Source organism: Microcebus murinus, chromosome 4 (genome assembly GCF_040939455.1).
Source record: "Microcebus murinus isolate Inina chromosome 4, M.murinus_Inina_mat1.0, whole genome shotgun sequence".
Lineage (NCBI taxonomy): Eukaryota > Metazoa > Chordata > Mammalia > Primates > Cheirogaleidae > Microcebus > Microcebus murinus.
In genome coordinates, this window is record NC_134107.1 from 13597149 (window position 1) to 13624584 (window position 27436).

At 48.4% G+C, this 27436-nt stretch overlaps 1 protein-coding gene across 3 annotated transcripts in view; it reads left to right on the plus strand.

The window, feature by feature from the left end:
- Window positions 1–27436, plus strand: part of AHNAK (AHNAK nucleoprotein) — an 88599-nt gene that overhangs the window by 12276 nt on the left and 48887 nt on the right. Inside the window, exons 5-6 of one of the 3 annotated variants that reach the window (XM_076001818.1) lie at window positions 727–1143; window positions 1909–19295. The exons of 1 other annotated variant lie outside the window; for it this stretch is intronic. In XM_076001818.1, the coding sequence (XP_075857933.1) occupies window positions 727–1143; window positions 1909–18483 (16992 nt within the window). In that variant the 3' untranslated portion in view covers window positions 18484–19295. Of the gene's footprint in view, window positions 1–726; window positions 19296–27436 lie in introns of those variants that run through there. One more of the 3 variants, XM_076001817.1, reaches the window with a different exon arrangement.

The following is a 27436-nucleotide window of genomic DNA, read 5'->3' on the forward strand; positions in this document are numbered from 1 at the left end:
TCCTGCTCACGTGTGGCATGTGGCTGGTGCTGTCCTACATCGGTCTCTGCAGAGTGCCCCTGGGCCACAGCGGGGAACCGGCTGGTACAGCCTGGGCCCGGATGCCAGGGGCAGGTTGGCTACTTTGCAAGAATCTCTGAAATCACCTCGCAGGTGCCCACCTCTGCCTCACAGACATCATTTTTCTCCTTACAGAGGCCCCAAATCATTCTGTGAGTCAGAGGCTGGGCAGCAAGGTGCCTGTGGGGATGGTGTTCTTCCTGAAGGCTTGTTTAGTTAACAGAGTGCTGACTCGAGCACAACCAGTCCTTTAGGCTCCACAAGTGCATTCCAGTGCGCAGGCCCCTGGGCGGACCCCTCCTGGTTCCACAAACAAGCCAGTGGTTGGGAGTTGGGAGCTGAAGGGCCTGGTCTCCTGGGTGGTCCCTGCATAGGCCGATGTGAACCTCGAATCGATGGGACTGCACAGTGCAGGAGCGTACCCCCATTCCCCATGGGTTTTGTTTGCCCGAACGACCCCCAAATGATTCCTGTTTTCCTCCTGTGATGTGGCTGTCAGCCCCTTTCTTCAGCCCCTCGTGCTCTGCCCCAGGAGGCTCCGTGGACCTCTGTTCTGGTCCCAGCTTCTCTGGGAAACGGGCACCCATGTTGTCGTCTGGGCTGTGGCCGGGCATCTGGTAGCTCAGGCAGACCCTGCTGCAACCTCTCCGGCGTGTCTTTCTGCAGAGCGGGGATGATGAGGAGTACCAGCGCATCTACACCACGAAGATCAAGCCTCGGCTGAGGTCGGAGGACGGAGTGGAAGGTGACCTTGGGGAGACCCAGAGCCGCACCATCACAGTGACCAGAAGGGTCACGGCCTACACTGTGGATGTGACCGGCCGAGAAGGAGCCAAGGACATCGACATCAGCAGCCCTGAATTCAAGATCAAGATCCCAAGGCATGAACTGACTGAAATCTCCAGTGTGGGTGTGGAGACCCAGTCAGGGAAGACAGTGATCAGACTGCCCTCGGGCCCAGAGGCAGCCTCTCCAGCCACGGGCTCTGCGGTGGACATCCAAGCAGGGGCCGTTTCTGCTTTGGGACCAGAGTTCCAAGGTCCTGGGCACTCGAAGCTCCAAGTCACCATGCCTGGGATAAAGGTGGGAAGCTCAGGTGTCAATGTCAGCACAAAGGGCATAGACTTGGGTGGCAGAGCAGGGGTCCAAGTTCCAGCATCGGACATTTCGTCTTCTCTTGGGGGTGGGGCAGTGGAGGTGCAGGGCCCATCCCTCGAGAGTGGTGATAATGGGAAAATTAAAATTCCTACCATGAAGGTGCCAAAATTTGGTGTCTCGACAGGGGCTGAGGGCCAGGCACCAGCGGCCAAGCTGAGTGTTTCTGCACCTGAATTCTCTGTGGGGCACCAGGGCGGCAGGCCAGGCTCGACTATCAGTGGGAACATCCAGGCCCCTCAGCTGGAAGTCAGTGTCCCCTCTGCCAATGTTGAGGGACTTGGGGGGAAGCTGAAGGGCCCCCAAATCACTGGGCCATCTCTTGAGGGTAACCTAGGCTTGAAAGGTGCCAAGCCACAGGGGAGCATTGGGGTGCACACCTCTGCTCCCAAAATCGGGGGCAGCATCACCAGCCCCAGTGTGGAAGTTTGTGCCCCTGATGTTGATGTTCATGGGCCTGGAGGCAAACTGAATGTGCCCAAGATGGAAGTCCCCAAATTCTCTGTTTCGGGTTCAAAGGGAGAGGGAGCTGGCATTGAGGTGGCACTGCCCACAGGTGAAGTGACTCTTCCTGGAGTCTCTGGGGATGTCAGTCTGCCTAAGATTGCTACTGGTGGGCTGGAAGGGAAGACGAAAGGTGCTAAAATCAAGACTCCTGAAATGATAATTCAGAAACCTAAAATTTCTATGCAGGATGTGGATCTGAGCCTCGGGTCTTCTAAACTGAAAGGAGATGTTAAAGTTTCTGCTCCTGCGGTGCAAGGTGATGTCGAAGGGCCTCAAGTGGCAGTTAAAGGCACCAGAGTGGACATAGAGACACTGAACCTACAGGGGACCTTGACAGGCCCCAAGATTGGCAGTCCTTCTGGAAAAACAGGAACCTGTAGCATCTCTATGGCAGATGTAGACTTAAGTGCTGCAGCACCTAAAGTGAAAGGGGGCATAGATGTCACACTCCCAAAAGTAGAAGGGAAAGTCAAAGTTCCTGAAGTTGATGTCAAAGGCCCCAAAGTGGATGTCAGTGTACCAGATGTGGACGTTCATGGCCCAGAATGGAACCTGAAAATGCCCAAGATGAAAATGCCCAAGTTCGGCACTCCAGGAGTCAAAGGGGAAGGCCCAGGTGTAGATGTGACTCTACCCAAAGGAGATGTCAGTATTTCGGGGACCAAGATCAATGTGGAAGCCCCAAATGTCAACATGGAGGGTCTGGGGGCCAAACTTAAAGACTCTGATATTAAGCTGCCTGATGTGAGTGTCAAGACACCAAAAGTCTCCATGCCTGATGTAGATTTGGATGTTAAAGGCCCAAAGGTGAAGGGAGAGTATGATGTAACAGTACCAAAGCTTGAAGGAGAATTGAAAGGCCCCAAAGTGAGCATTGATGCCCCAGATGTGGATGTTCACGGCCCAGACTGGCACCTGAAGATGCCCAAGATGAAAATGCCCAAATTCAGTGTGCCAGGGTTCAAACCAGAGGGCCCAGGAGTGGATGTGAATCTGCCCAAGGCTGATGTGGACATTTCCGGGCCCAAGGTGGATGTTAGTGCTCCAGAGGTTAGCATTGAGGGACCAGAAGGGAAATTGAAAGGGCCCAAGTTTAAGATGCCTGAGATGAATATCAAAGCCCCGAAGATCTCCATGCCTGATGTGGACTTACACTTGAAAGGCCCCAATGTAAAGGGAGAATACGATGTTACAATGCCAAAGGCTGAAGGTGAGATTAAAGTTCCTGATGTTGAACTTAAAAGTGCCAAAGTAGACATTAATGCCCCAGATGTGGATGTTCAAGGACCAGACTGGCACCTGAAGATGCCCAAGATGAAAATGCCCAAGTTCGGCATGCCTGGTTTCAAGGCAGAGGGTCCAGAAGTGGATGTGAACCTGCCCAAGGCTGACATTGATGTCTCAGGACCCAAGGTAGATGTTGAAGTTCCAAATGTGAATATCGAAGGACCTGAAGGAAAGCTTAAGGGTCCCAAGTTTAAGATGCCAGAGATGAACATCAAGGCCCCCAAGATCTCCATGCCTGATGTGGATTTACATATGAAAGGTCCCAAGGTGAAGGGAGAGTATGATGTAACAGTACCAAAGCTGGAAGGGGACCTGAAAGGCCCAAAAGTAGATGTCAGTGCCCCAGATGTTGAAGTGCATGGTCCTGATTGGAACCTGAAGATGCCAAAGATTAAAATGCCCAAATTTAGCATGCCCAGCCTCAAAGGAGAGGGCACAGAATTGGATGTGAACCTACCCAAGGCTAACGTGGACATTTCTGCACCAAAGGTAGATATTAGTGCTCCAGATCTGAGCCTTGAAGGACCTGAAGGAAAGTTGAAAGGCCCTAAGTTTAAGATGCCCGAGATGCACTTCAAAGCACCTAAGATGTCTATGCCAGATGTCAACCTGGATCTTAAAGGACCCAAAATGAAAGGAAATCTAGATATATCTGCACCAAAAATAGAAGGTGAAATGAATGTTCCAGATGTGGACATCAAAGGTCCAAAGGTAGACATTAAAGCACCTGATGTGGACGTTCAAGGCCCAGATTGGAGTCTGAAAATGCCAAAGATGAAAATGCCCAAGTTCAGCATGCCCAGCCTCAAAGGCGAGGGTCCAGATGTGGATGTGAACCTGCCTAAAGCTGACATTGATGTCTCAGTACCCAAGGTGGACATTGAAGCTCCAGATGTGAGCCTTGAGGGCCCAGAAGGGAAGCTGAAGGGTCCCAAGTTTAAGATGCCAGACATGCACTTCAAGGCCCCCAAGATCTCCATGCCTGATGTGGACTTACACTTGAAAGGCCCCAAAGTCAAAGGGGATGTGGATGTGTCAGTGCCCAAGGTAGAAGGTGAGATGAAAGTGCCAGATGTTGACATCAAAGGGCCCAAAGTGGACATTGATGTCCCAGATGTTGATGTTCACGGCCCTGACTGGAACTTGAAAATGCCAAAGATGAAAATGCCCAAGTTCAGCATGCCCGGTTTCAAAGCAGAGGGCCCAGAAGTTGATGTGAACCTGCCCAAGGCTGACATTGATGTCTCGGGACCCAAGGTGGACATTGAAGCCCCTGATGTGAACCTTGAGGGTCCGGAAGGGAAGCTGAGGGGTCCCAAGTTTAAGATGCCTGAGATGCACTTCAAGGGTCCCAAGATCTCCATGCCTGATGTGGACTTACACTTGAAAGGCCCCAAAGTCAAAGGGGATATGGATGTGTCAGTGCCCCAGATAGAAGGTGAAATGAAAGTGCCAGATGTTGACATCAAAGGGCCCAAAGTGGACATTGACGCTCCAGATGTTGATGTTCATGGTCCTGACTGGCACCTGAAGATGCCGAAGATGAAAATGCCCAAGTTCAGCATGCCCGGTTTCAAAGCAGAAAGTCCAGAAGTGGATGTGAACTTGCCGAAGGCTGACATTGATGTCTCAGGACCCAAGGTGGACATTGAAGTCCCTGATGTGAGCCTCGAGGGTCCAGAGGGGAAGCTGAAGGGTCCCAAATTTAAGATGCCTGAGATGCACTTCAAGGCCCCCAAGATCTCCATGCCTGATGTGGACCTGAATCTTAAAGGGCCCAAAGTAAAGGGTGATGTGGATGTGTCTTTGCCTGAAGTAGAAGGTGAAATGAAAGTGCCGGATGTTGACATTAAAGGGCCCAAAGTTGACATCAGTGCTCCAGATGTTGATGTTCATGGCCCAGACTGGCACCTGAAGATGCCCAAAATGAAAATGCCCAAGTTCAGCATGCCCGGTTTCAAAGGAGAGGGCCCAGAAGTGGATGTAAACCTACCCAAAGCCAACATTGATGTCTCAGGACCCAAGGTGGATGTTGAAGTTCCAGATATGAATATTGAAGGTCCAGATGCAAAACTAAAAGGTCCCAAATTTAAGATGCCAGAAATGAATATAAAGCCTCAGAAAATACCTATGCCAGATGTTGGTTTGCATTTGAAAGGTCCTAAAATGAAAGGAGATTATGATGTTACAGCTCCAAAACTAGAGGGAGAGATAAAAGCTCCTGATGTTGATATCAAAGGCCCAAAAGTTGACATTAACACACCAGATGTGGAAGTTCATGGTCCAGACTGGCACCTGAAGATGCCCAAGGTGAAAATGCCAAAGTTCAGCATGCCTGGCTTCAAAGGTGAGGGCCCAGAAGTTGATGTGAACCTGCCCAAGGCTGGTATTGATGTCTCAGGACCCAAGGTGGACATTGGTGCTGCAGATGTGAATCTTGAAGCTCCAGAGGGAAAACTAAAAGGCCCTAAGTTCAAGATGCCAAGCATGAATATACAGACACACAAAATCTCTATGCCTGATGTTGGACTTAATCTGAAAGCCCCTAAGCTGAAAACAGATGTAGATGTTTCCCTTCCCAAAGTGGAAGGAGACTTGAAAGGTCCTGACATTGATGTGAAAGCCCCTAAGATGGATGTTAATGTTGGTGATATTGATATTGAATGTCCAGAAGGAAAGTTGAAAGGCCCCAAGTTTAAGATGCCAGACATGCACTTCAAGGCCCCCAAGATCTCCATGCCTGATGTGGACTTACACTTGAAAGGCCCCAAAGTCAAAGGGGATGTGGATGTGTCAGTGCCCAAGGTAGAAGGTGAAATGAAAATGCCAGATGTTGACATCAAAGGGCCCAAAGTGGACATTGACGCTCCGGATGTTGACGTTCATGGTCCTGACTGGCACCTGAAGATGCCGAAGATGAAAATGCCAAAGTTCAGCATGCCTGGCTTCAAAGCAGAGGGCCCAGATGTCGATGTGAACCTGCCCAAGGCTGACATTGATGTGTCTGGACCCAGTGTGGACATTGATGCTCCTGATTTGGAATTTGAGGGGCCAGAAGGAAAATTGAAAGGCTCCAAATTTAAGATGCCCAAATTGAATATCAAAGCTCCCAAGATATCCATGCCAGATGTGGACTTGAATTTGAAGGGACCGAAAGTGAAAGGAGAGATTGATGCTTCTCTACCAGAACTGCAAGGTGATCTCAGTAGCCCGCAAATTGACATCAAGGGTCCTCGTGTAGATGTGGAGGTGCCTGATGTTGATCTGGAGTGTCCTGATGCAAAGTTGAAAGGCCCCAAGTTTAAGATGCCGGACATGCACTTCAAGGCCCCCAAGATCTCCATGCCTGATGTGGACTTACACTTGAAAGGCCCCAAAGTCAAAGGGGATATGGATGTGTCTGTGCCAAAATTGGAAGGAGATTTGAAAGGCCCCAGTGTCGATGTGGAGGTGCCTGATGTTGATCTGGAGTGTCCTGATGCAAAGTTGAAAGGCCCCAAGTTTAAGATGCCAGACATGCACTTCAAGGCCCCCAAGATCTCCATGCCTGATGTGGACTTACACTTGAAAGGCCCCAAAGTCAAAGGGGATGTGGATGTGTCAGTGCCCAAGGTAGAAGGTGAAATGAAAATGCCAGATGTTGACATCAAAGGGCCTAAAGTGGACATTGATGTCCCAGATGTTGACGTTCATGGTCCTGACTGGCACCTGAAGATGCCGAAGATGAAAATGCCCAAGTTCAGCATGCCTGGCTTCAAAGCAGAGGGCCCAGATGTCGATGTGAACCTGCCCAAGGCTGACATTGATGTCTCGGGACCCAAGGTGGACATTGAAGCCCCTGATGTGAACCTTGAGTGTCCAGAAGGGAAATTGAAGGGTCCCAAGTTTAAGATGCCTGAGATGCACTTTAAGGGTCCCAAGATCTCCATGCCTGATGTGGACTTACACTTGAAAGGCCCCAAAGTCAAAGGGGATATGGATGTGTCTGTGCCAAAATTGGAAGGAGATTTGAAAGGCCCCAGTGTCGATGTGGAGGTGCCTGATGTTGATCTGGAGTGTCCTGATGCAAAGTTGAAAGGCCCCAAGTTTAAGATGCCAGACATGCACTTCAAGGCCCCCAAGATCTCCATGCCTGATGTGGACTTACACTTGAAAGGCCCCAAAGTCAAAGGGGATGTGGATGTGTCAGTGCCCAAGGTAGAAGGTGAAATGAAAATACCAGATGTTGACATCAAAGGGCCCAAAGTGGACATTGATGTCCCAGATGTTGACGTTCATGGTCCTGACTGGCACCTGAAGATGCCGAAGATGAAAATGCCCAAGTTCAGCATGCCTGGTTTCAAAGCAGAGGGCCCAGATGTCGATGTGAACCTGCCCAAGGCTGACATTGATGTCTCGGGACCCAAGGTGGACATTGAAGCCCCTGATGTGAACCTTGAGGGTCCAGAAGGGAAGCTGAGGGGTCCCAAGTTTAAGATGCCTGAGATGCACTTCAAGGCCCCTAAGATTTCCATGCCTGATGTTGATTTTAACTTAAAGGGGCCAAAAATCAAAGGCGATGTTGATGTTTCTGCCCCCAAGCTGGAGGGAGATTTAAGGGGTCCAGAATTGGATGTCAAGGGCCCTAAATTGGATGTTGACATGCCAGAAGTAGCTGTGGAAGGCCCAGATGGCAAATGGAAAAGTCCCAAGTTCAAGATGCCAGACATGCACTTTAAAGCTCCCAAAATCTCCATGCCAGACATTGATCTACACTTAAAGAGTCCCAAGGTAAAGGGAGAAGTGGATGTAGATGTTCCCAAATTAGAAGGTGACTTCAAAGGGCCACATGTGGACATGAGTGGGCCAGACATTGACATAGAAGGCCCAGAGGGCAAATTGAAAGGACCCAAGTTCAAGATGCCTGATATGCACTTCAAAGCCCCCAATATTTCTATGCCTGATATCGACCTAAATCTGAAAGGACCAAAAATCAAGGGGGATATAGATGTGTCTGTGCCCGAGGTAGAAGGTAAAATGAAAGTACCAGATGTGAACATCAAAGGCCCCAAAGTAGATGTTGATGCTCCTGATGTTCATGGCCCAGACTGGCACCTGAAGATGCCTAAGATGAAAATGCCCAAGTTCAGCATGCCTGGCTTCAAAGGCGAGGGCCCAGAAGTGGATGTGAACCTGCCCGAGGCTGACATTGATGTTTCAGGACCCAAGGTGGACATTGAAGGCCCTGATGTTAATATTGAAGGACCAGAAGGGAAGTTGAAAGGGCCTAAGTTCAAGATGCCTGAGATGAACATCAAAGCCCCCAAGATCTCCATGCCTGACTTTGATTTGCATCTGAAAGGTCCCAAGGTAAAGGGTGATGTGGATGTTTCTCTACCCAAAGTGGAGGGTGATCTAAAGGGCCCTGAAGTTGATATCAAAGGCCCCAAATTGGACATCAATGCCCCAGATGTTGATGTGCAAGGCCCAGATTGGCACTTGAAGATGCCCAAGATGAAAATGCCCAAGTTCAGCATGCCTGGTTTCAAAGGTGAGGGTCCAGAAGTGGATGTGAACCTGCCCAAGGCTGACATTGATGTCTCAGGACCCAAAGTGGATGTTGCAGGCCCTGATGTTAACATTGAAGGACCAGAGGGAAAGTTGAAAGGGCCTAAGTTCAAGATGCCTGAGATGAACATCAAAGCCCCCAAGGTCTCCATGCCAGAGTTTGATTTACACATGAAAGGTCCTAAAGTAAAGGGCGATGTGGATGTTTCTCTGCCCAAAGTGGAAGGTGACCTCAAGGGCCCCGAAGTAGACATTAAGGGCCCCAAAGTGGACATAAATGCCCCGGATGTTGATGTTCAAGGCCCAGACTGGCACCTGAAGATGCCCAAGATAAAAATGCCAAAGTTCAGCATGCCTGGATTCAAAGGTGAGGGCCCAGATGTGGATGTGAACCTGCCCAAGGCTGACATTGATGTCTCAGGACCCAAAGTGGATGTTGAATGTCCTGATGTCGATATTGAAGGGCCTGAAGGAAAGTGGAAAAGCCCAAAGTTTAAGATGCCTGAAATGCATTTTAAGACTCCAAAGATATCCATGCCAGATATTGACCTTAATCTAACAGGTCCAAAAATAAAAGGAGATGTGGATATTACAGGTCCCAAGGTAGAGGGAGATCTGAAAGGCCCTGAAGTTGACCTCAAGGGGCCCAAAGTGGACATTGATGTTCCTGATGTAGATGTTCAAGGCCCAGATTGGCACTTGAAGATGCCCAAGATGAAAATGCCCAAATTTGGCATGCCTGGCTTCAAAGGTGAGGGCCCTGAACTGGATGTGAAGGTGCCCAAGGCTGATATTGATGTCTCAGGACCCAAGGTGGACATTGAAGGCCCTGATGTTAATATTGAAGGACCAGAAGGGAAGTTGAAAGGGCCTAAGTTCAAGATGCCTGAGATGAACATCAAAGCCCCCAAGATCTCCATGCCTGACTTTGATTTGCATCTGAAAGGTCCCAAGGTGAAGGGTGATGTGGACGTTTCCCTTCCCAAAGTAGAAGGTGATCTAAAAGGCCCAGAGGTGGATATCAAAGGCCCCAAAGTGGACATCAGTGCCCCAGATGTCGATGTGCAAGGCCCAGACTGGCACCTTAAGATGCCTAAGGTGAAAATGCCCAAGTTCAGCATGCCTGGCTTCAAAGGAGAGGGTCCAGAAGTGGATGTGAACCTGCCCAAGGCTGACATTGATGTCTCAGGACCCAAGGTGGACATTGAAGGCCCTGATGTTAACATTGAAGGACCAGAAGGGAAGTTGAAAGGGCCTAAGTTCAAGATGCCTGAGATGAACATCAAAGCCCCCAAGATCTCCATGCCAGATATCGATCTTAACTTGAAAGGCCCCAAAGTGAAGGGTGATATGGATGTGTCTCTGCCAAAAGTGGAAGGTGATGTGAAAGTTCCTGAAGTGGATATCAAAGGCCCCAAAGTGGACATCGATGCCCCAGATGTGGATGTTCATGGCCCAGACTGGCACCTGAAGATGCCTAAGATCAAAATGCCCAAGTTCAGCATGCCTGGCTTCAAAGGTGAGGGCCCAGAAGTTGATGTGAACCTGGCCAAGCCTGACATTGATGTCTCAGGGCCCAAGGTGGACATTGATGTTCCAGATGTGAATATTGAAGGTCCAGATGCAAAACTGAAGGGCCCCAAGTTCAAGATGCCTGAGATGAATATCAAGGCTCCTAAAATATCAATGCCAGATTTGGACATTAATCTTAAAGGCCCTAAAATGAAAGGAGATGTGGATGTTTCACTTCCTAATGTAGCAGGTGATTTGAAAGGGCCTACTGTTGACATAAAGGGCCCGAAGTTAGATGTAGATGCTCCAGATATAGACATTCATGGCCCAGATGCCAAATTAAAAGGTCCAAAACTGAAGATGCCCGACATGCATGTAAACATGCCCAAGATCTCCATGCCAGAAATTGACTTGAATTTGAAAGGCTCAAAGCTGAAGGGAGATGTTGATATTTCTGGGCCCAAACTGGAAGGTGACATTAAAGGTCTTAATATGGATGTAAAGGGCCCAGAAGTAGACATTTCTGGTCCTAAACTCAATGTTGAAGGCAAGTCAAAGAAATCTCGTTTTAAGCTTCCCAAGTTTAATTTTTCAGGCTCCAAGGTTCAGACACCTGAGGTTGATGTCAAAGTTAAAAAGCCAGATATTGATGTAACTGGTCCAAAAGTTGATATTAATGCACCTGATGTTGAGGTCCAAGGAAAAGTGAAAGGATCCAAGTTTAAAATGCCTTTCCTGAGTATTTCTTCTCCCAAAGTTTCTATGCCTGATGTGGAACTAAATTTAAAAGGTCCTAAAGTCAAAGGAGACTTAGATGTTGCAGGTTCCAATTTAGAAGGTGAATTGAAAGGTCCTAAAGTAGATATTAAGGCACCAGAAGTCCATCTCAATGCACCTGATGTGGATGTTCATGGTCCAGACTGGAATCTGAAAATGCCCAAGATGAAAATGCCCAAGTTCAGTGTGCCTGGCTTAAAAGCAGAAGGACCAGATGTTGCTGTGGATCTACCACAAGGAGGCATGAACATAGAGGGTCCAAGTATGAACATTGAGGGCCCAGGAATCAATGTGGAAGGTCCAGAGGGAGAGTTAAAAGGTCCCAAATTCAAGATGCCTGACATAAATGTCAAAGCCCCTAAAGTCTCTGTGCCTGACATTGACTTAAACCTAAAGGGCCCCAAGGTGAAGGGTGACGTTGATGTTTCTCTTCCCAAACTTGAAGGGGATCTAAAAGGGCCAGAGGGTGATATCAAAGGCCCAAAAGTGGACATTGGTGCCCCAGATGTGGATGTTCATGGTCCAGACTGGCACCTGAAGATGCCCAAGGTAAAAATGCCCAAGTTCAGCATGCCTGGCTTCAAAGGAGAGGGTCCTGAAGTGGATGTTACCCTTCCTAAAGCAGACATTGACATTTCTGGACCCAATGTAGACATTGATGTTCCAAATGTGAATATTGAAGGTCCAGATGCAAAACTGAAGGGCCCCAAATTCAAGATGCCAGAGATGAACATCAAAGCTCCCAAGATTTCCATGCCTGACTTTGATCTGAACCTAAAGGGACCCAAAATGAAGGGTGATATGGATGTGTCCTTGCCAAAAGTGGAAGGTGATCTAAAGGGCCCTGAAGTGGACATGAAGGGCCCCAAAGTGGATATTGACACTCCTGATATTAACATTGAAGGCCCAGAGGGTAAGTTGAAGGGACCCAAATTCAAGATGCCAGAGATGCACTTAAAAGCTCCCAAAATATCAATGCCTGATATTGATTTAAATCTGAAGGGCCCCAAGATGAAGGGTGATGTGGACGTTTCCCTTCCCAAGATCGAAGGTGATCTAAAAGGCCCAGAGGTGGATATCAAAGGCCCCAAAGTGGACATCAGTGCCCCAGATGTCGATGTGCAAGGCCCAGACTGGCACCTTAAGATGCCTAAGGTGAAAATGCCCAAGTTCAGCATGCCTGGCTTCAAAGGAGAGGGTCCAGAAGTGGATGTGAACCTGCCCAAGGCTGACATTGATGTCTCAGGACCCAAGGTGGACATTGAAGGCCCTGATGTTAACATTGAAGGACCAGAAGGGAAGTTGAAAGGGCCTAAGTTCAAGATGCCTGAGATGAACATCAAAGCCCCCAAGATCTCCATGCCAGATATCGATCTTAACTTGAAAGGCCCCAAAGTGAAGGGTGATATGGATGTGTCTCTGCCAAAAGTGGAAGGTGATGTGAAAGTTCCTGAAGTGGATATCAAAGGCCCCAAAGTGGACATCGATGCCCCAGATGTGGATGTTCATGGCCCAGACTGGCACCTGAAGATGCCTAAGATCAAAATGCCCAAGTTCAGCATGCCTGGCTTCAAAGGTGAGGGTCCAGAAGTTGATGTGAACCTGGCCAAGCCTGACATTGATGTCTCAGGGCCCAAGGTGGACATTGATGTTCCAGATGTGAATATTGAAGGTCCAGATGCAAAACTGAAGGGCCCCAAGTTCAAGATGCCTGAGATGAACATTAAAGCCCCTAAGATCTCCATGCCTGATTTTGATTTGCACTTGAAAGGTCCTAAGGTGAAAGGAGATGTCGATGTTTCTCTTCCAACAGTGGAAGGTGATCTAAAGGCCCCTGATGTTGATATTAAAGGTCCCAAAGTGGATATTGAGGCCCCAGATGTGGATGTTCATGGCCCAGACTGGCATCTGAGGATGCCCAAGGTGAAAATGCCCAAGTTCAGCATGCCTGGCTTCAAAGGAGAGGGCCCAGAAGTGGATGTTAATTTGCCCAAGGCTGACATTGATGTCTCAGGACCCAAAGTGGACATTGATACTCCTGACATTGACATTCATGGTCCAGAAGGAAAACTGAAGGGTCCCAAGTTTAAAATGCCTGACCTGCACCTCAAGGCACCCAAGATCTCCATGCCTGAAGTTGATTTGAATTTGAAGGGTCCAAAGGTGAAGGGAGACATGGATGTTTCTCTGCCCAAAGTAGAAGGTGACCTCAGAGGCCCTGAAGTTGACATCAAGGGGCCCAACGTGGACATCCATGCCCCAGATGTGGATGTTCATGGCCCAGACTGGCACCTCAAAATGCCCAAGGTAAAAATGCCAAAGTTCAGCATGCCTGGCTTCAAAGGAGAGGGTCCAGATGTGGATGTGAACCTGCCTAAGGCTGACATAGCTGTCTCAGGGCCCAAGGTGGACATTGATGTTCCAGATGTAAATGTTGAAGGTCCAGATGCAAAACTGAAGGGCCCCAAGTTCAAGATGCCCGAGATGAATATCAAAGCCCCCAAGATCTCTATGCCTGATATTGACTTAAACTTGAAAGGTCCCAAAGTAAAGGGTGGTATGGATGTTTCTCTTCCTAAAGTGGAAGGTGACCTAAAAGGCCCTGAAGTTGACCTCAAAGGCCCCAAAGTGGACATTGATGTCCCTGATATGGATGTTCATGGCCCAGACTGGCACCTGAAGATGCCCAAGGTGAAAATGCCCAAGTTCAGCATGCCTGGCTTCAAAGGAGAGGGCCCAGAAGTGGATGTTACACTTCCTAAAGCTGACATTGACATTTCTGGCCCCAAAGTGGATATTGATACCCCAGATGTCAACATTGAAGGTCCAGATGCAAAACTGAAGGGCCCCAAATTCAAGATGCCAGAGATGAACATCAAAGCCCCCAAAATCTCTATGCCTGACATTGACTTTAACTTAAAGGGTCCCAAAGTGAAGGGTGATGTGGATGTCTCTCTGCCCAAAGTGGAAGGTGATCTCAAAGGCCCTGAAGTTGATATCAAGGTCCCCAGTGTGGACATTGATACTCCTGGTGTTAATATTGAAGGTCCAGAAGGAAAATTGAAGGGACCCAAATTTAAGATGCCTGAAATGAACATCAAAGCCCCCAAGATCTCTATGCCTGACTTTGATTTGCATCTGAAAGGTCCCAAAGTAAAAGGTGATGCGGACCTTTCACTACCTAAGGTGGAAGGTGATCTGAAAGGGCCAGAGCTGGACATTGAAGGTCCTGAAGGGAAACTCAAAGGTCCCAAATTTAAGATGCCTGATGTTCATTTCAAAACTCCACAAATCTCCATGAGTGACATTGACTTAAACTTGAAAGGACCTAAGATAAAAGGAGATGTGGATGTTTCTATTCCTAAACTGGAAGGAGATCTGAAAGGCCCCAAAGTGGACATTAAAGGCCCTAAGCTGGACATAGACACTCCTGACATTGACATTCACGGTCCAGAAGGAAAATTGAAGGGCCCCAAGTTTAAAATGCCTGACCTGCACCTCAAGGCCCCCAAGATCTCCATGCCTGAAGTTGATCTAAATCTAAAAGGTCCAAAAGTGAAAGGTGATGTGGATGTTTCTTTGCCCAAAGTAGAAGGTGACCTCAAGGGCCCCAATGTTGATATCAGAGGTCCTAAAGTGGATATTGATGTCCCAGATGTTGATGTTCATGGCCCAGACTGGCACCTGAAGATGCCCAAGGTGAAAATGCCCAAGTTCAGCATGCCCGGTTTCAAAGGTGAGGGCCCAGATATGGATGTGAACCTGCCCAAAGCTGACATTGATGTCTCAGGACCCAAGGTGGACATTGATGTTCCAGATGTGAGCCTTGAGGGTCCAGAAGGGAAGCTGAGGGGTCCCAAGTTCAAGATGCCTGAGATGAACATCAAAGCCCCCAAGATCTCCATGCCTGATATCGACTTAAACTTGAAAGGTCCCAAAGTGAAGGGAGACATGGATGTTTCTTTGCCCAAAGTAGAAGGTGACCTCAGAGGCCCTGAAGTTGACATCAAGGGCCCTAAGGTGGACATTGATATACCAGATGTAAATATTGAAGGTCCAGATGCAAAACTGAAGGGCCCCAAGTTCAAGATGCCTGAGATGAACATCAAAGCCCCTAAGATCTCCATGCCTGATATTGACTTAAACTTGAAAGGTCCCAAAGTCAAGGGAGACATGGATGTTTCTCTGCCCAAAGTGGAAGGTGACCTCAAAGGCCCTAAAGTTGACATCAAGGGACCCAACGTGGACATTAATGCCCCAGATGTGGATGTTCATGGCCCAGACTGGCACCTCAAAATGCCCAAGGTAAAAATGCCCAAGTTCAGCATGCCTGGCTTCAAAGGAGAGGGTCCAGAAGTGGATGTGAACCTGCCTAAAGCTGATATTGATGTCTCAGGACCCAAGCTGGACATTGACTTTCCAGATGTTAATATCGAAGGTCCAGATGCTAAACTGAAAGGTCCCAAGTTCAAGATGCCTGAAGTAAATATCAAGGCTCCCAAGATCTCCATGCCGGATGTCGACCTGGATTTGAAAGGACCCAAAGTAAGAGGAGATTGTGATATATCTGTCCCTAAGATGGAAGGTTCTTTGAAAGGCCCAGAGGTAGACCTTAAAGGTCCAAGTCTGGACTTTGAAGGCCCTGATGCCAAACTCAGTGGCCCAGCTTTGAAGATGCCATCACTGGATATATCTGCTCCTAAAGTATCTGTTCCTGATGTTGATTTACACCTCAAGGCACCCAAAATTGGAGTTTCTGGTCCGAAGATAGAAGGTGCTGAAGTGGACCTGAAGGGGCCCAAAGTGGATTTAGAAGCTCCAAGCTTAGATGTACACATGGAGAGCCCAGATATTAATATTGAGGGGCCAGATGTTAAAATCCCCAAATTTAAGAAACCCAAGTTTGGATTTGGGGCAAAAAGCCCCAAAGCTGACATCAAGTCCCCTTCACTAGATGTGACTGTTCCTGAGGCAGAGCTGAACCTTGAGGCTCCTGAAATTAGTGTTGGTGGCAAGGGCAAGAAAAGTAAGTTTAAAATGCCTAAAATTCATATGAGTGGTCCTAAAATTAAGGCCAAAAAACAGGGATTTGATTTGAATGTTCCTGGGGGTGAAATTGATGCCAGTCTCAAGGCTCCTGATGTGGATGTCAACGTTTCGGGGCCGGACGCTGCACTCAAACTTGATGTGAAATCTCCCAAAACCAAGAAACCTATGTTTGGAAAAATGTACTTCCCAGATGTAGAGTTTGACATTAAATCACCTAAATTTAAAGCTGAAGCCCCCCTCCCTAGCCCCAGAATGGAGGGTGAAATCCAGGCGCCTGATTTGGATATTTCTTCACCAGGGATTAATGTTGAAGGTCCTGACATCAAGGTAAAGGCGCCCAAGTTCAAGATGCCAGGTGTGGATGTCTCAGGGCCAAAATTAGAGGGTGATTTGAAAGGTCCCAGGGTGCAGGCAAACTTGGACGCACCTGACATCAATGTTGAAGGCCCTAATGCTAAAGTCAAGGCACCATCTTTTGGCATTTCTGCCCCTCAAGTCTCCATCCCTGATGTGAATGTCAACTTGAAAGGACCAAAGATAAAGGGTGATGTCCCCAGTGTGGGACTGGAAGGACCAGACATAGATCTGCAAGGTCCAGAAGCAAAAATCAAGTTCCCCAAGTTTTCGATGCCCAAGATCGGTGTCCCCGGTGTGAAAATGGAAGGTGGAGGTGCTGAGGTCCATGCCCAGCTTCCCTCTCTTGAAGGAAGCTTGAATGCACCAGATGTTAAGCTTGAAGGGCCTGATGTCTCTCTAACGGGGCCAGGAGTAGACTTGTCTTCAGTGAATCTCTCTATGCCAAAAGTCTCTGGGCCTGACCTTGACCTGAACTTGAAAGGACCAAGTGTGAAGGGAAACGTGGATGCATCTGTCCCCGGCATGAAGGTGCAGGCTCCAGGGCTCGACCTCAGAGGTGTTGGTGGAAAGGTGCAGATAGGAGGAGACGGTGTGAAAGTGCCGGGGATCGATGCTACGACAACACTTAACGTTGGGGCACCAGACGTGACACTGAGGGGACCAAGCTTGCAGGGAGACCTGGCTGTGTCTGGTGACATCAAATGCCCTAAAGTATCTGTAGGAGCTCCTGATCTAAGCTTGGAGGCATCTGAAGGCGGCATTAAACTTCCTAAAATGAAGCTGCCCCAGTTTGGCATCTCTACTCCAGGGTCCGACTTGGACATTAATGTCAAGGGGCCACAAGTTGCTGGAGAACTAAAGGGGCCAGGCGTGGATGTGAACCTCAGAGGGCCTCAGATTTCAGCACCGGACATGGACTTTAACTTGGAAGGACCAAAAGTGAAAGGGAGCCTTGGGGCCACTGGTGAGCTGAGAGGCCCTACGGTCGCAGGAGGTCTTCCAGGCGTGAGTGTTCAAGGCCTAGAAGGAAACTTCCAGATACCTGGAATTAAGTCCTCTGGATGTGATGTGGCCCTGCCAGGTGTGCATGTGAAACTCCCAACCGGGCAGATTTCTGGTCCTGAAATCAAAGGCGATCTGAAAGGCTCAGGAGTAGGTTTCCACGGGGCTGCTCCTGACATCGGCGTGAAGGGGCCGTCCTTCAGTGTGGCATCTCCTGACTCAGATCTTGGCGTCAGCTTGAAGGGCCCGAAAATCAAAGGAGGTGTGGATGTTTCTGCAGGTGTCAGTGCCCCAGATATCAGCTTGGATGCAGGGCATATGAGTGTCAAAGGTTCCGGGGGTGACTGGAAGGGACCCCAGGTTTCCTCTGCTCTCAACTTGGACACATCTAGGTTTGCTGGGGGCCTTCATTTCTCAGGACCAAAGGTAGAAGGAGGTGTGAAAGGAGGTCAGATTGGACTTCAGGCTCCGGGGCTGAGTGTGTCTGGGCCTCAAGGTCACCTGGAAAGCGGATCTGGAAAAGTAACATTCCCCAAGATGAAGATCCCCAAGTTCACCTTCTCTGGCCGTGAGCTGGTTGGCAGAGAAGTGGGGGTGGACATTAACTTCCCTAAAGCAGAGGCCAGTGTCCAGGCCGGTGCCGGAGAAGGCGAGTGGGAGGAGTCCGAAGTAAAACTTAAAAAATCCAAAATCAAAATGCCCAAGTTTAATTTTTCCAAGCCTAAAGGGAAAGGTGGTGTCACTGGCTCGCCGGAAGCATCCATTTCTGGGTCCAAAGGTGACCTGAAAAGTTCAAAGGCCAGCCTGGGCTCTCTGGAAGGAGAGGCAGAGGCCGAAGCCTCTTCACCCAAAGGCAAATTCTCCTTGTTCAAAAGTAAGAAGCCACGGCACCGCTCGAATTCATTCAGTGATGAGAGAGAGTTCTCTGCACCTTCCACCCCCACGGGGACTTTGGAGTTTGAAGGTGGGGAAGTGTCGTTGGAAGGCGGGAAGGTGAAAGGCAAACATGGGAAGCTGAAATTCGGTACCTTTGGTGGGTTGGGGTCGAAGAGCAAAGGTCATTATGAGGTGACTGGGAGCGATGATGAAGCAGGCAAGTTACAGGGAAGTGGAGTGTCCTTGGCCTCTAAGAAGTCCCGACTGTCCTCTTCTTCCAGCAATGACAGTGGGACTAAGGTCGGCATCCAGCTTCCGGAGGTGGAGCTGGCAGTGTCCACAAAGAAAGAGTAGAGGCCTCTGTATGTGTGTACATATATATATAGCAACACATCAGCCCGGCGTGTTTGTATATAAACTCCAGAGAGAAACACGCCGACAGCCTCAGCAATAATGCAAAGATTTTGCCTCTCCCGCTGGCAAGCGCTGAAAAACCAACCGCCTTTAGGCTCCTGGAACTATACAGCTAGGTAAAGAATTCCAAGTTCGTCCAGCCCATGTGCAAAATCAGCAATATTTGCCTTAAGATTTCAGGTTTTTTTGCATTGAATGCTGAGAGCTCCTGTTTACTAAGCAAGCTTTTGTGTTTTTGTTATCCTCATTTTTCCTGAACATTGTTAGTCTTGGGGTATTGGAAACCCACTTTTTCATTGTAATGCCTTTTGGGGCTTTTGTTAGTAAGGGGGGGTGGGGTAATAGGCAGCAGAGGGGGCCACATCCCATTTCTCCTGAGATTGGATCCATTCAAACAGCAAACACTCAAAGACGGCTGAAGGAGGCGGCAGCCGGGTGTGGGGTGTTTTTAGAGCTCTTTAGCATTGCTTTTTCCCCAGGGGTGGCAGTCCCAGCTGGTTTAGTGCTGATGGGGAGAGGGAATTGAAATTTGTTTGCAAATTGTCCAACCCACCAGCTCAACATGAGGGGCTCCAGTCTGTGTTTTGTAAGAGAAATGTTTTATTTACAACCGCCGTGCTCCTGATACTCTGATTTCTTTTAACAAATGTTATCATGATTAAGAAAATTTCCAGCACTTTAATGGCAAATTAATTGAGAATGTAAGAAAATCGATGCTGTACCAGGCAAATAAAGCTGTTTATTAACCCTGACGTCCCGTGCCTTTGCATTCTGTGTTGTGGGGCTGAACCGGGGCAGCAGGACACCCAGCCCTGACCATTCAGAACAGATCCACCCCGGAGTGTTGCTATTTCATCAGTGACTTTAGGCAGTGACCTCCGCACAGCTGGCATTCTTTGCTCCTTGGTGTCCAGTGTGAGGCTGGGTGCACCATTGCTGAGAAAGGAAGAGAGGCTTGGTCCCAGGACCCGCCCACCAACTTTGCATCCTCAGATGTGAATACAAGATTCAGAAATGGTTCTAAATGGGGAAAAGGGTATAGGTGTGAATGGATAAAAGGCCTACTGGAGTGGAAGAAAGGGCTGTGCCTGTGAGCCTGGGGCTTGCTTTCTGTTCCTGACTTGCCTGCAGGTTTTGCTGGGTGGCCTCAATCTACCTGCCCTCTGTTGGCCTCAGTTTCCTCTTTGAAATAAGGTGCTGATCTTGTATAAGATATCTTTATGGTCCTTTCTAGTCCATTTTAGGGATAAACATTATGAAAAATCTCTTCTGACCCAAGTCATCTTTTCATCTCCAGCTCTGTAGACAATACATTGGGTTGGGGCGAGGGGACTTCTAGTAACTGGCTCCTAATGTTGGTCATTGCTGGGCAGAGAGAAGTACCTTCTCGTACCAAAACAATTGGACCAAGCCCGTCCCCCTCGCTGTTCCCCAGAGCTGCTGCCTTTCTGTGGGTGGAGGCAACCCCAGCCCTCTCTGGTTCTCCCAGACCAGAGATGACAGCTCCTACCCCACCCCACCCTCTCCAGCGCTGGCTTCTCCATGGATTTCTGCATGTGCAGTGAGATCTCCTGCCAGTGTGGGCTCCACCTGTCCTTGCTTGGATTTCAGACATGCCTTCTCCACTTCATCTGTTCCCACACGGGACAGCAGAGTTTGTGTTCTTGGGGGTTTTGTAGCTCAGGGTGGCCCCTTGGTTTTGGAAAGAGGTAGGTTTGGAGGGAGGCCCTTGATCCCCTGATGCATTTCTCTAGATGACTGACCTCACGGCTACTTTTCCTCACCCATAAATGGGGGTAGCATCCATAGGGCTGGAGAGCCTGTTCAAGTATCTGGGTTACGTACTGTGCAAGAGCACCACATTTAAGTGTGCCGCATTCATGTCACAGCCATATGTTTATTTATGGAGAGCAGGAGGGCAGGTACGGAGTCCTAGAGAGGTGGGAGTGAGTCCCGCTTCTACAGAAACCCCTGGTGCACGGGGGGTGAGCAAGCACACACCCAGTGCACACACACCTGCACGATGTCCTGACCGGGCCTGGGCACCCCTCAGGATGCTTCTTTCACTCAGCTCGAAGCCCAGCTCCTGTCTTTCAGCTCTGAAGCTGACGGTGCAGGGTGGGGCAGAGGGTGCATGCTGCCCCAAATGATGGCCCTGGTGTCTGCAGCAGAAGTTGAGTGGGTGACAATGGGGTACACATGTGTACATAGCTGGGGGTGCCCTTTAGGAGGCAGGAAAGATCCCTGGGGCAGAACTACCCAGGTTGTCCAATAATAGATCAATTTGAAAAAATGGTACCGGGCATGGTGGCTCATGTCTGTAATCTCAGCACATTGGGAAGCCAAGGAGGGAGGATCGCTTCAGGTCAGAAATTTGAGACTAGCCTGGGCAACACAGGAAGATCTTGTCTTTACAAAGAATAAAAAAAGGAGCTGGGTGTAATGGTACATGCCTGTAGTCCCAGCTACTGGGGAGGCTGAGGCAGAAGGATCCCTTGAGCCAAGGACCTGGAGGTTACACCGAGCTATGATTGTGCCTTTGCACGACAACCTAGGTATTTCTAAAAAAGATTTTTTTTTTAAATTTCTTTTTAGCTTGAGGAAGAGCTGATGCAAGTTAGCTGTGGCCCTTAGTGTTCATTCATTCAATAAATATATTTTTTCTTTTATAATTTTTTTCTTTTTTATTATACTTCATTTCCTTTTTTTTTTTTTTACCTGCATGAACTAATAGTGTCTTATTCAATAAATATTTTTTGAGTCCCGTGTGGCTGGATGTGTCCCAGCCCCACTGATCCCAGATTTCTCCTCTGCCGACCTCCACAGACCAAATGATGTGATGGGTGTGAAAAACCGGAATGCTCTGAACACTGGAAATAAACTCGTGGACATCAGGCATCCACCAGGGATAATGAGGCCAGTGACAGTTGCTGAGTTCTCAGGGCAAGACCTCACTCGCTGGGACAGTCAGGGGGTGGTGGGTAGGATGGAGAAAGAACACGGCAACTGGCCATTCAAACTTGAGAAACTTCTCAGCTGCCTCCTCTCACATCAGGCCCAGGCGGGAGGCGGTGGCCACAGGACAGGAGTGCTCCCTCCTGCAGGGACCACTGCCATAGCGGGGGTGGTGGCACAGGAGCAGGGCCACCGGGGTGGGGGACTGGTGGCGGGCCCATCCCAGGTGGCCTCGCTCCCCTCCTACCTGCCCACTCTCCTGACCCTCTCTCCCTCTGTTCCCCGGATGCCTTCATCACTACCCACCCCTGCCTTCTCTCAGTCCCCGGCAGGAATGGTCCAAGTTATCCCCAAAGTCCTGCAGGGGCCCAGACTTGCAAGGTCTTATGCTCTGAGGACTCGGTTCCCACATTCGAGGGTGAGAGCAGTGCCAGGAGACTGGGGAGGAGGCTGGGGGGCTCTTCCACGTCCTTCCTCAGAGTGCCAGCAAGGAGTGATTGCAAGGACTGCAGCCTTAAGGTCTACCTCGCTTCAGGCAGTGTGACCTTGCGTGGACAATGGTGTGGTTGAGGGTGCATTTGGAAAACCGAATTATTTGCAATGCACCATCGCCTCACAAAGGGCCGGGAATAGTTTTCATAAACTCAAACTCATTTCTCAAAACAACAGTTCCATTTGAAGATAGTTCAACCAAAAGGACTTTAATAAAGGGACTGTTTACTGAGTAGTGAGCAGGGCCAAAGGAGCCAACAAGGGCTGGTGAGCCCCCCAGAGACAGTGGGGAGCTCATACTATCCCTGGGCCAGAAGGGGCACAGGGAAGAAATGGTGTTCCTGAAGTCCAGCTTGAGCAGGAGGCAGAGGAGGGGCAGGGGCTGTAGCCATGGGGGACCACAGGACCTGCCAGAACGCCGGCCACGTGAAGCAGGAAGAAATAGCCGACCCCTCGCTCATAAGGAAGCCCAGGTGTTGCAGGTGATCTCTTGGGGGCACAGAGCAGGGCAGAGAAGCAGGGAGGAGGGGTCTGAAGGCAGAGGGGGCAGCTATAGAATAATCAGGCCCATGTCCTCATCCTGTTGTTTTCCTGTTTGGTAAATTTGAATTTTTATGTATTGAGGTTTCTTAAAATAGCCACAGTTATGTGGGATGCATTTAAGGTATGATCATAAAGTAACTTGTCAATTTTTTCTTGAACATACTTATACATCCCAATGGCTGTTCTGTTCCCTGTTTGGGAACAGAAAATTAGAATGTTTGGGAAAGTGAAAATTAGAATTTTCATGGAAAATTAAAAATATTTTTGTTCTCTCTCTTTTGAAATTGCCTTTAGAGTCACCTGTACATTTACAAAGAAATGTCTTTGGGGAAACACAGATCTTCCTTTCTCGATGTCTGCAAATAGCCAAAGGGCCTGGAAGGTACCCCAGGGTTTCCAGGACAAGATCCTGGAAAGATCACTGGCCTGGGAGTCAGTGAGATTTGCCGTGACCTTGGGCAAATCAAGGTCAATTTCTGAGCCTCTCAGTTTCCTTGTAACAAGGATAAGACATTCTCTAAGGTCCTTGCCAGCTCTACTAGCCCATGATCCTTTCAGAAGTAAGGCTGGTTAATTAACTGGATGGGCTGTTTTGGGTCAAAAACAAGGTGTGATTATAATGTAGTGCAACCAATTTTCTCATCTGGCTGGAAAGTTGTCTCAAATGTTTTGAGCAAAGATAGCACTGTCGAAATACTGCTATATCTCCAGCATTCCAAAGCAAATAGCCCAGTACCTCCCAACACTTTGTGTGTTGCTAACATATATGTCCCATTTCTGAGTGCCACCTTAGCTCTCTGGTATTGTGTATTAGCTGTGACATTAAGAAACATTATCTGGGAGATGTACCTAGAAATGTAACTGAAATTCCTTTTTTTTTTCCATTTATTTATTTATTTTGTAATATTTTTTTTTATTTCGGCATATTATGGGGGTACAGATTTTAAGGTTTCAATAAATGCCCATTTCCCCCCTCCCCCCAAAAGTCTGAGTCTCCATCATGACCATCCCCCAGATGGTGCACATCTCACTCATTATGTATGTATATACCCGCCCCCCTCCCCCCTCCCACCTGCCCAATACCCTATTACTGTAGTACCTATGTGTCCACTTAGGTGCTACTCAGTTAATACCAGTTTGCTGGAGAATATATCTGGTGCTTGTTTTTCCATTTTTGGGATACTTCACTTAGTAGTATGGGTTCCAGCTCTAACCAGGAAAATATAAGATGTGCTATATCACCATTATTTCTTAGAGCTGAATAGTACTCCATGGTATACATATACCACATTTTATTAATCCATTCTTGGATTGATGGGCACTTGGGCTGTTTCCACAGCCTTGTGATTATGAATTGTGCTGCAATAAACATTCGAGTGCAGGTGTCTTTTTTGTAGAGTGTCATTGGATCATTTGGGTAGATGCCCAGCAATGGGATTGCTGGATCAAATGGTAGATTCACTTGTATCGCTTTAAGGTATCTCCATATTGCTTTCCACAGAGGTTGAACTAGTTTGCAGTCCCTGAAATTCCTTTTTTAAAAAAAAGTGAATTGATTTTTAATTCAAACCTAGCTGTAAGAATAATACAATAAATATCCATGTACCTTTCATTTGGGTTCATAAATTGTTAACATTTACCTTGTTTGCTTTAATCTCTCCCTCTATGGATAGGTGGTATAATTATCATTATTTTTGCTGAATCATTTGAGGGTAAACTGCAGACATCCTGACCCTTTCCCCTTAAATACCTCAGCATGTAGAGATTCTTTTATATAATATAACCCCAATACAATAATTAAATTCAAGAAATACAACATTGTTGGCTGGGTGAGGTGGTTCACGCCTGTAATCCTAGTACTCTGGGAGGGCGAGGGAGGCAGATTGCTCAAGGTCAGGAGTTCTAGACCAGCTTGAGCAAGAGCAGGACCCCATCTCTACTAAAAATAGAAAGAAATTAATTGGCCAACTATAAAAACATATAGAAAAAATTAGCCAGGCACAGTGGCGCATGCCTGTAGTCCCAGCAACTCGGGAGGCTGAGGCAGAAGGATTGCTTGAGCCCAGGAGTTGGAGGTTGCTGTGAGCTAGGCTGACACCACGGCACTCTAGCCTGGGCAACAGAGCGAGACTCTGTCTCAAAAAAAAAAAAAAAAAACCATTGTCATATTATCTAATGTATTGTCCATATTTAAATTTTCCTAATTGCCCCAATAATTGCCTTTATAGCAGTGTCTTTTTCCCTTTTAGGCTTCAATCATCTGTGATCCCACAAGGTGTTTAATTGTCTTGGTTCTTTATTTCTTCAATCTGGAATATTTTCTCAGCTTTTTGCTGTCATTCACAGCACTGATTTTTTTAAGTGTGTGGGACCAGTTGTTTTGTAGAAATGTCCCTGAGTTTGGACTTGTCTCACGGTCAGGCTGAGGTTAGGCATTTTCGGGGCAGGAGTGCCACAGAAGTTATGCTGGGCTCTTATCAGTGCATCATGTCAGGGGCACAGCTAGATAAGCTCACTTTTATTTCTTGGTTAAGCAGGAGATTGCCAACTTCTCTCTTGTGACGTTCATGTTTCCCCGTTAGAATTAACAAGTAAACCGAAGTTTTCAAGAAAGAAGTCCAAGTTTGGGCAAGTTGATTTCACAATCACACTTTAAAGGGTTGGTGGCATGCTTAGCCTCGGCCTGATCTCGGGCTGGGCGGGGTTTGAACATGGAGCTCTGGCTCTGGGCTTTCAGCATAGAGCAGCTCTCTGTCTTTCCTCACGAGGACAAAGAATTCCATGCACGAAGGTTTGCCATGGGGCCGGGAATGGCATGTGCTGTTTACCAGCCTCTGAGTAGCCCTGTGGCTCCCCAGCCTCAAGTGCTTCCTAACTCCGAGCGCTCCCAGCAGAGACGCTGCCATGGGCCATGGCAAATGTGTGGGGAACATTCTGATAAAGAGGGCGGGTTCATTTCCCTTTAAATGCCTCTGTTGTTTTCCACCACAAGCTTGAGGCATGGCCCCAACAGAAAAACTTCCCAGTAGCGGGGCCAAGGATGGGAAAGGGTTAAGGAATGAAAAGACCTTCACTTTGGACAGGGTGTTCTAGTCCACAAAGTGCTTTATCTCTTGAGATCTCTCGCTGAGTCCTCAGCTCCGCCCAGGCAGGAAGGCGGTTTGGTTTGGTACTGGCAGACTCCATCTCACAAACCAGAAAGGTGAGGCTCGGAGAAGTGGAGTGATTGGTCTTAACTCACAGAGCTGGGCAGAGATGACCCTGCCTAGGTCAATCCACGCTTTCTGATTAAATAATAACATTATTTTCCCCCCTTCCCCATGATGTCATTGTTGCTTCCCTGAAGAAGTTGGGAATATTTTTCTGGGGGCGTTTTAGGAAATGGAGTATGTCTCTTGACATTTGTAGGGTCTTGCCCTTTTGAATATCCTCGAAAATAGTTATCAACCGGTTATGTGCAAACTCCCTTCCTTCAATGAGCCTACCGTCTAATAGGGAAATGATATTAATAATAATAGTAACAGCTATCAGTTCTGCCGCTTCCTAGCTATGTGACCTTGGGCAGGTTATCAAAACTCTCTGTGTCCAGTTTCCTTATCTATAAAACAGAGTTAATATGGTACTCTCTCATAGAATAGTTGTGAGGATGATGTAAATTAACATATATAATGTGCCCAGCATACAGTAAATACTATAAATGTTAGCTATTCCTATATATTCTTACTTTGTGTTAGACATTGTATATGTATTTTATATGCTTTATTTCTTTTGATTTCAACAACAACCCCATGAGATAGGTATATTTTTTCTCATTTAATAGACAAAGAAACAGAGGCTCAGAGAGGTTAAGCAATATGTACAGGGTCACACAGCTAGAAAATAGCAGAGTCAGGACTCACACTGGCATCTGGGCATTCTGCTCGCTCTGGTACAAGGACGTCTGTGTTAATAATAGTGTCTAACTGTTTCCAGCTTTGCAGAGGACCATGGAGAGAGCATTCCAGGTAGAGGGACAGGGTGTAAGTGTAGAAGTGGGAAGCCCAGCAGGGTGGGGCCAGGGGAGCAAGAGAAGGAGGGCGGGGAACTCAGAAAGAAACTTAAGATCCAGGCAGCTTGGCTGGTTTCAGATGGAGCCTTGAATGGAAAAGACTGGTGCCTAACACCCATTTGTCCATTTTGTGGGGAAGGGGTCAGCCTCCCGGCTGCTGCCAGCCCCTCCTGTGGCTCACCTTGCCAGCGCCACCCTGGGTCCTTCCCCTCCTGAGTCTTCACTCTCCCATGATGATAATAAACAAGAGGGAGAAACTACAGTCAAAGTAGTTGTACTGTAATTTCACTCCCCTCCCCCTACTCCTCCCTGGCTGGGAGGCCAGGCCAGGCCTGCCTGCGCCCCCTGGCCAGCTGGGGCCTGTGGGGCTGAGCCTCCTGCTTGCCGGAGAGCCTGGAAAGGGGAGGGGCTCCAGAGAGGAATTTTAGGCAGAACAGAGTTGTTCTCAACCATGACATTTTCCACTGGTATCTCTGCACCTGCCGGCCGCCCGCCTGGCTCTAGGGCGGGCCGTTTTTTAGCCCAATCTGAGAATTTGCCAACAATCTGCGTCGCATGAGGACCGCCCAGCTTCCTGGGCGGGATGGAGCAGCCCGCCCCCACCCCCGCCCCGCCCAAGGGCAAGAACTTGGGCATCCTTAAGCAGGGACCACTTGCTCTTCATTCCGGAGATTTGGGGAGCGGGGAAGAAGGAAGCAAGTAGAGATCTAAGGGGGAACGCACGAGAAAGCGCGGGGGTTCGGGGTACGCAGAGGCCGATGCGGTGTGGCCAGGGGGCCCGGGAGGGGCAGCAGGGAGGAGCAAAGCCCGAGGTCCAGGGAGAGGGAAGGGCCAGGGTTGCAATGAGCAGCAGGG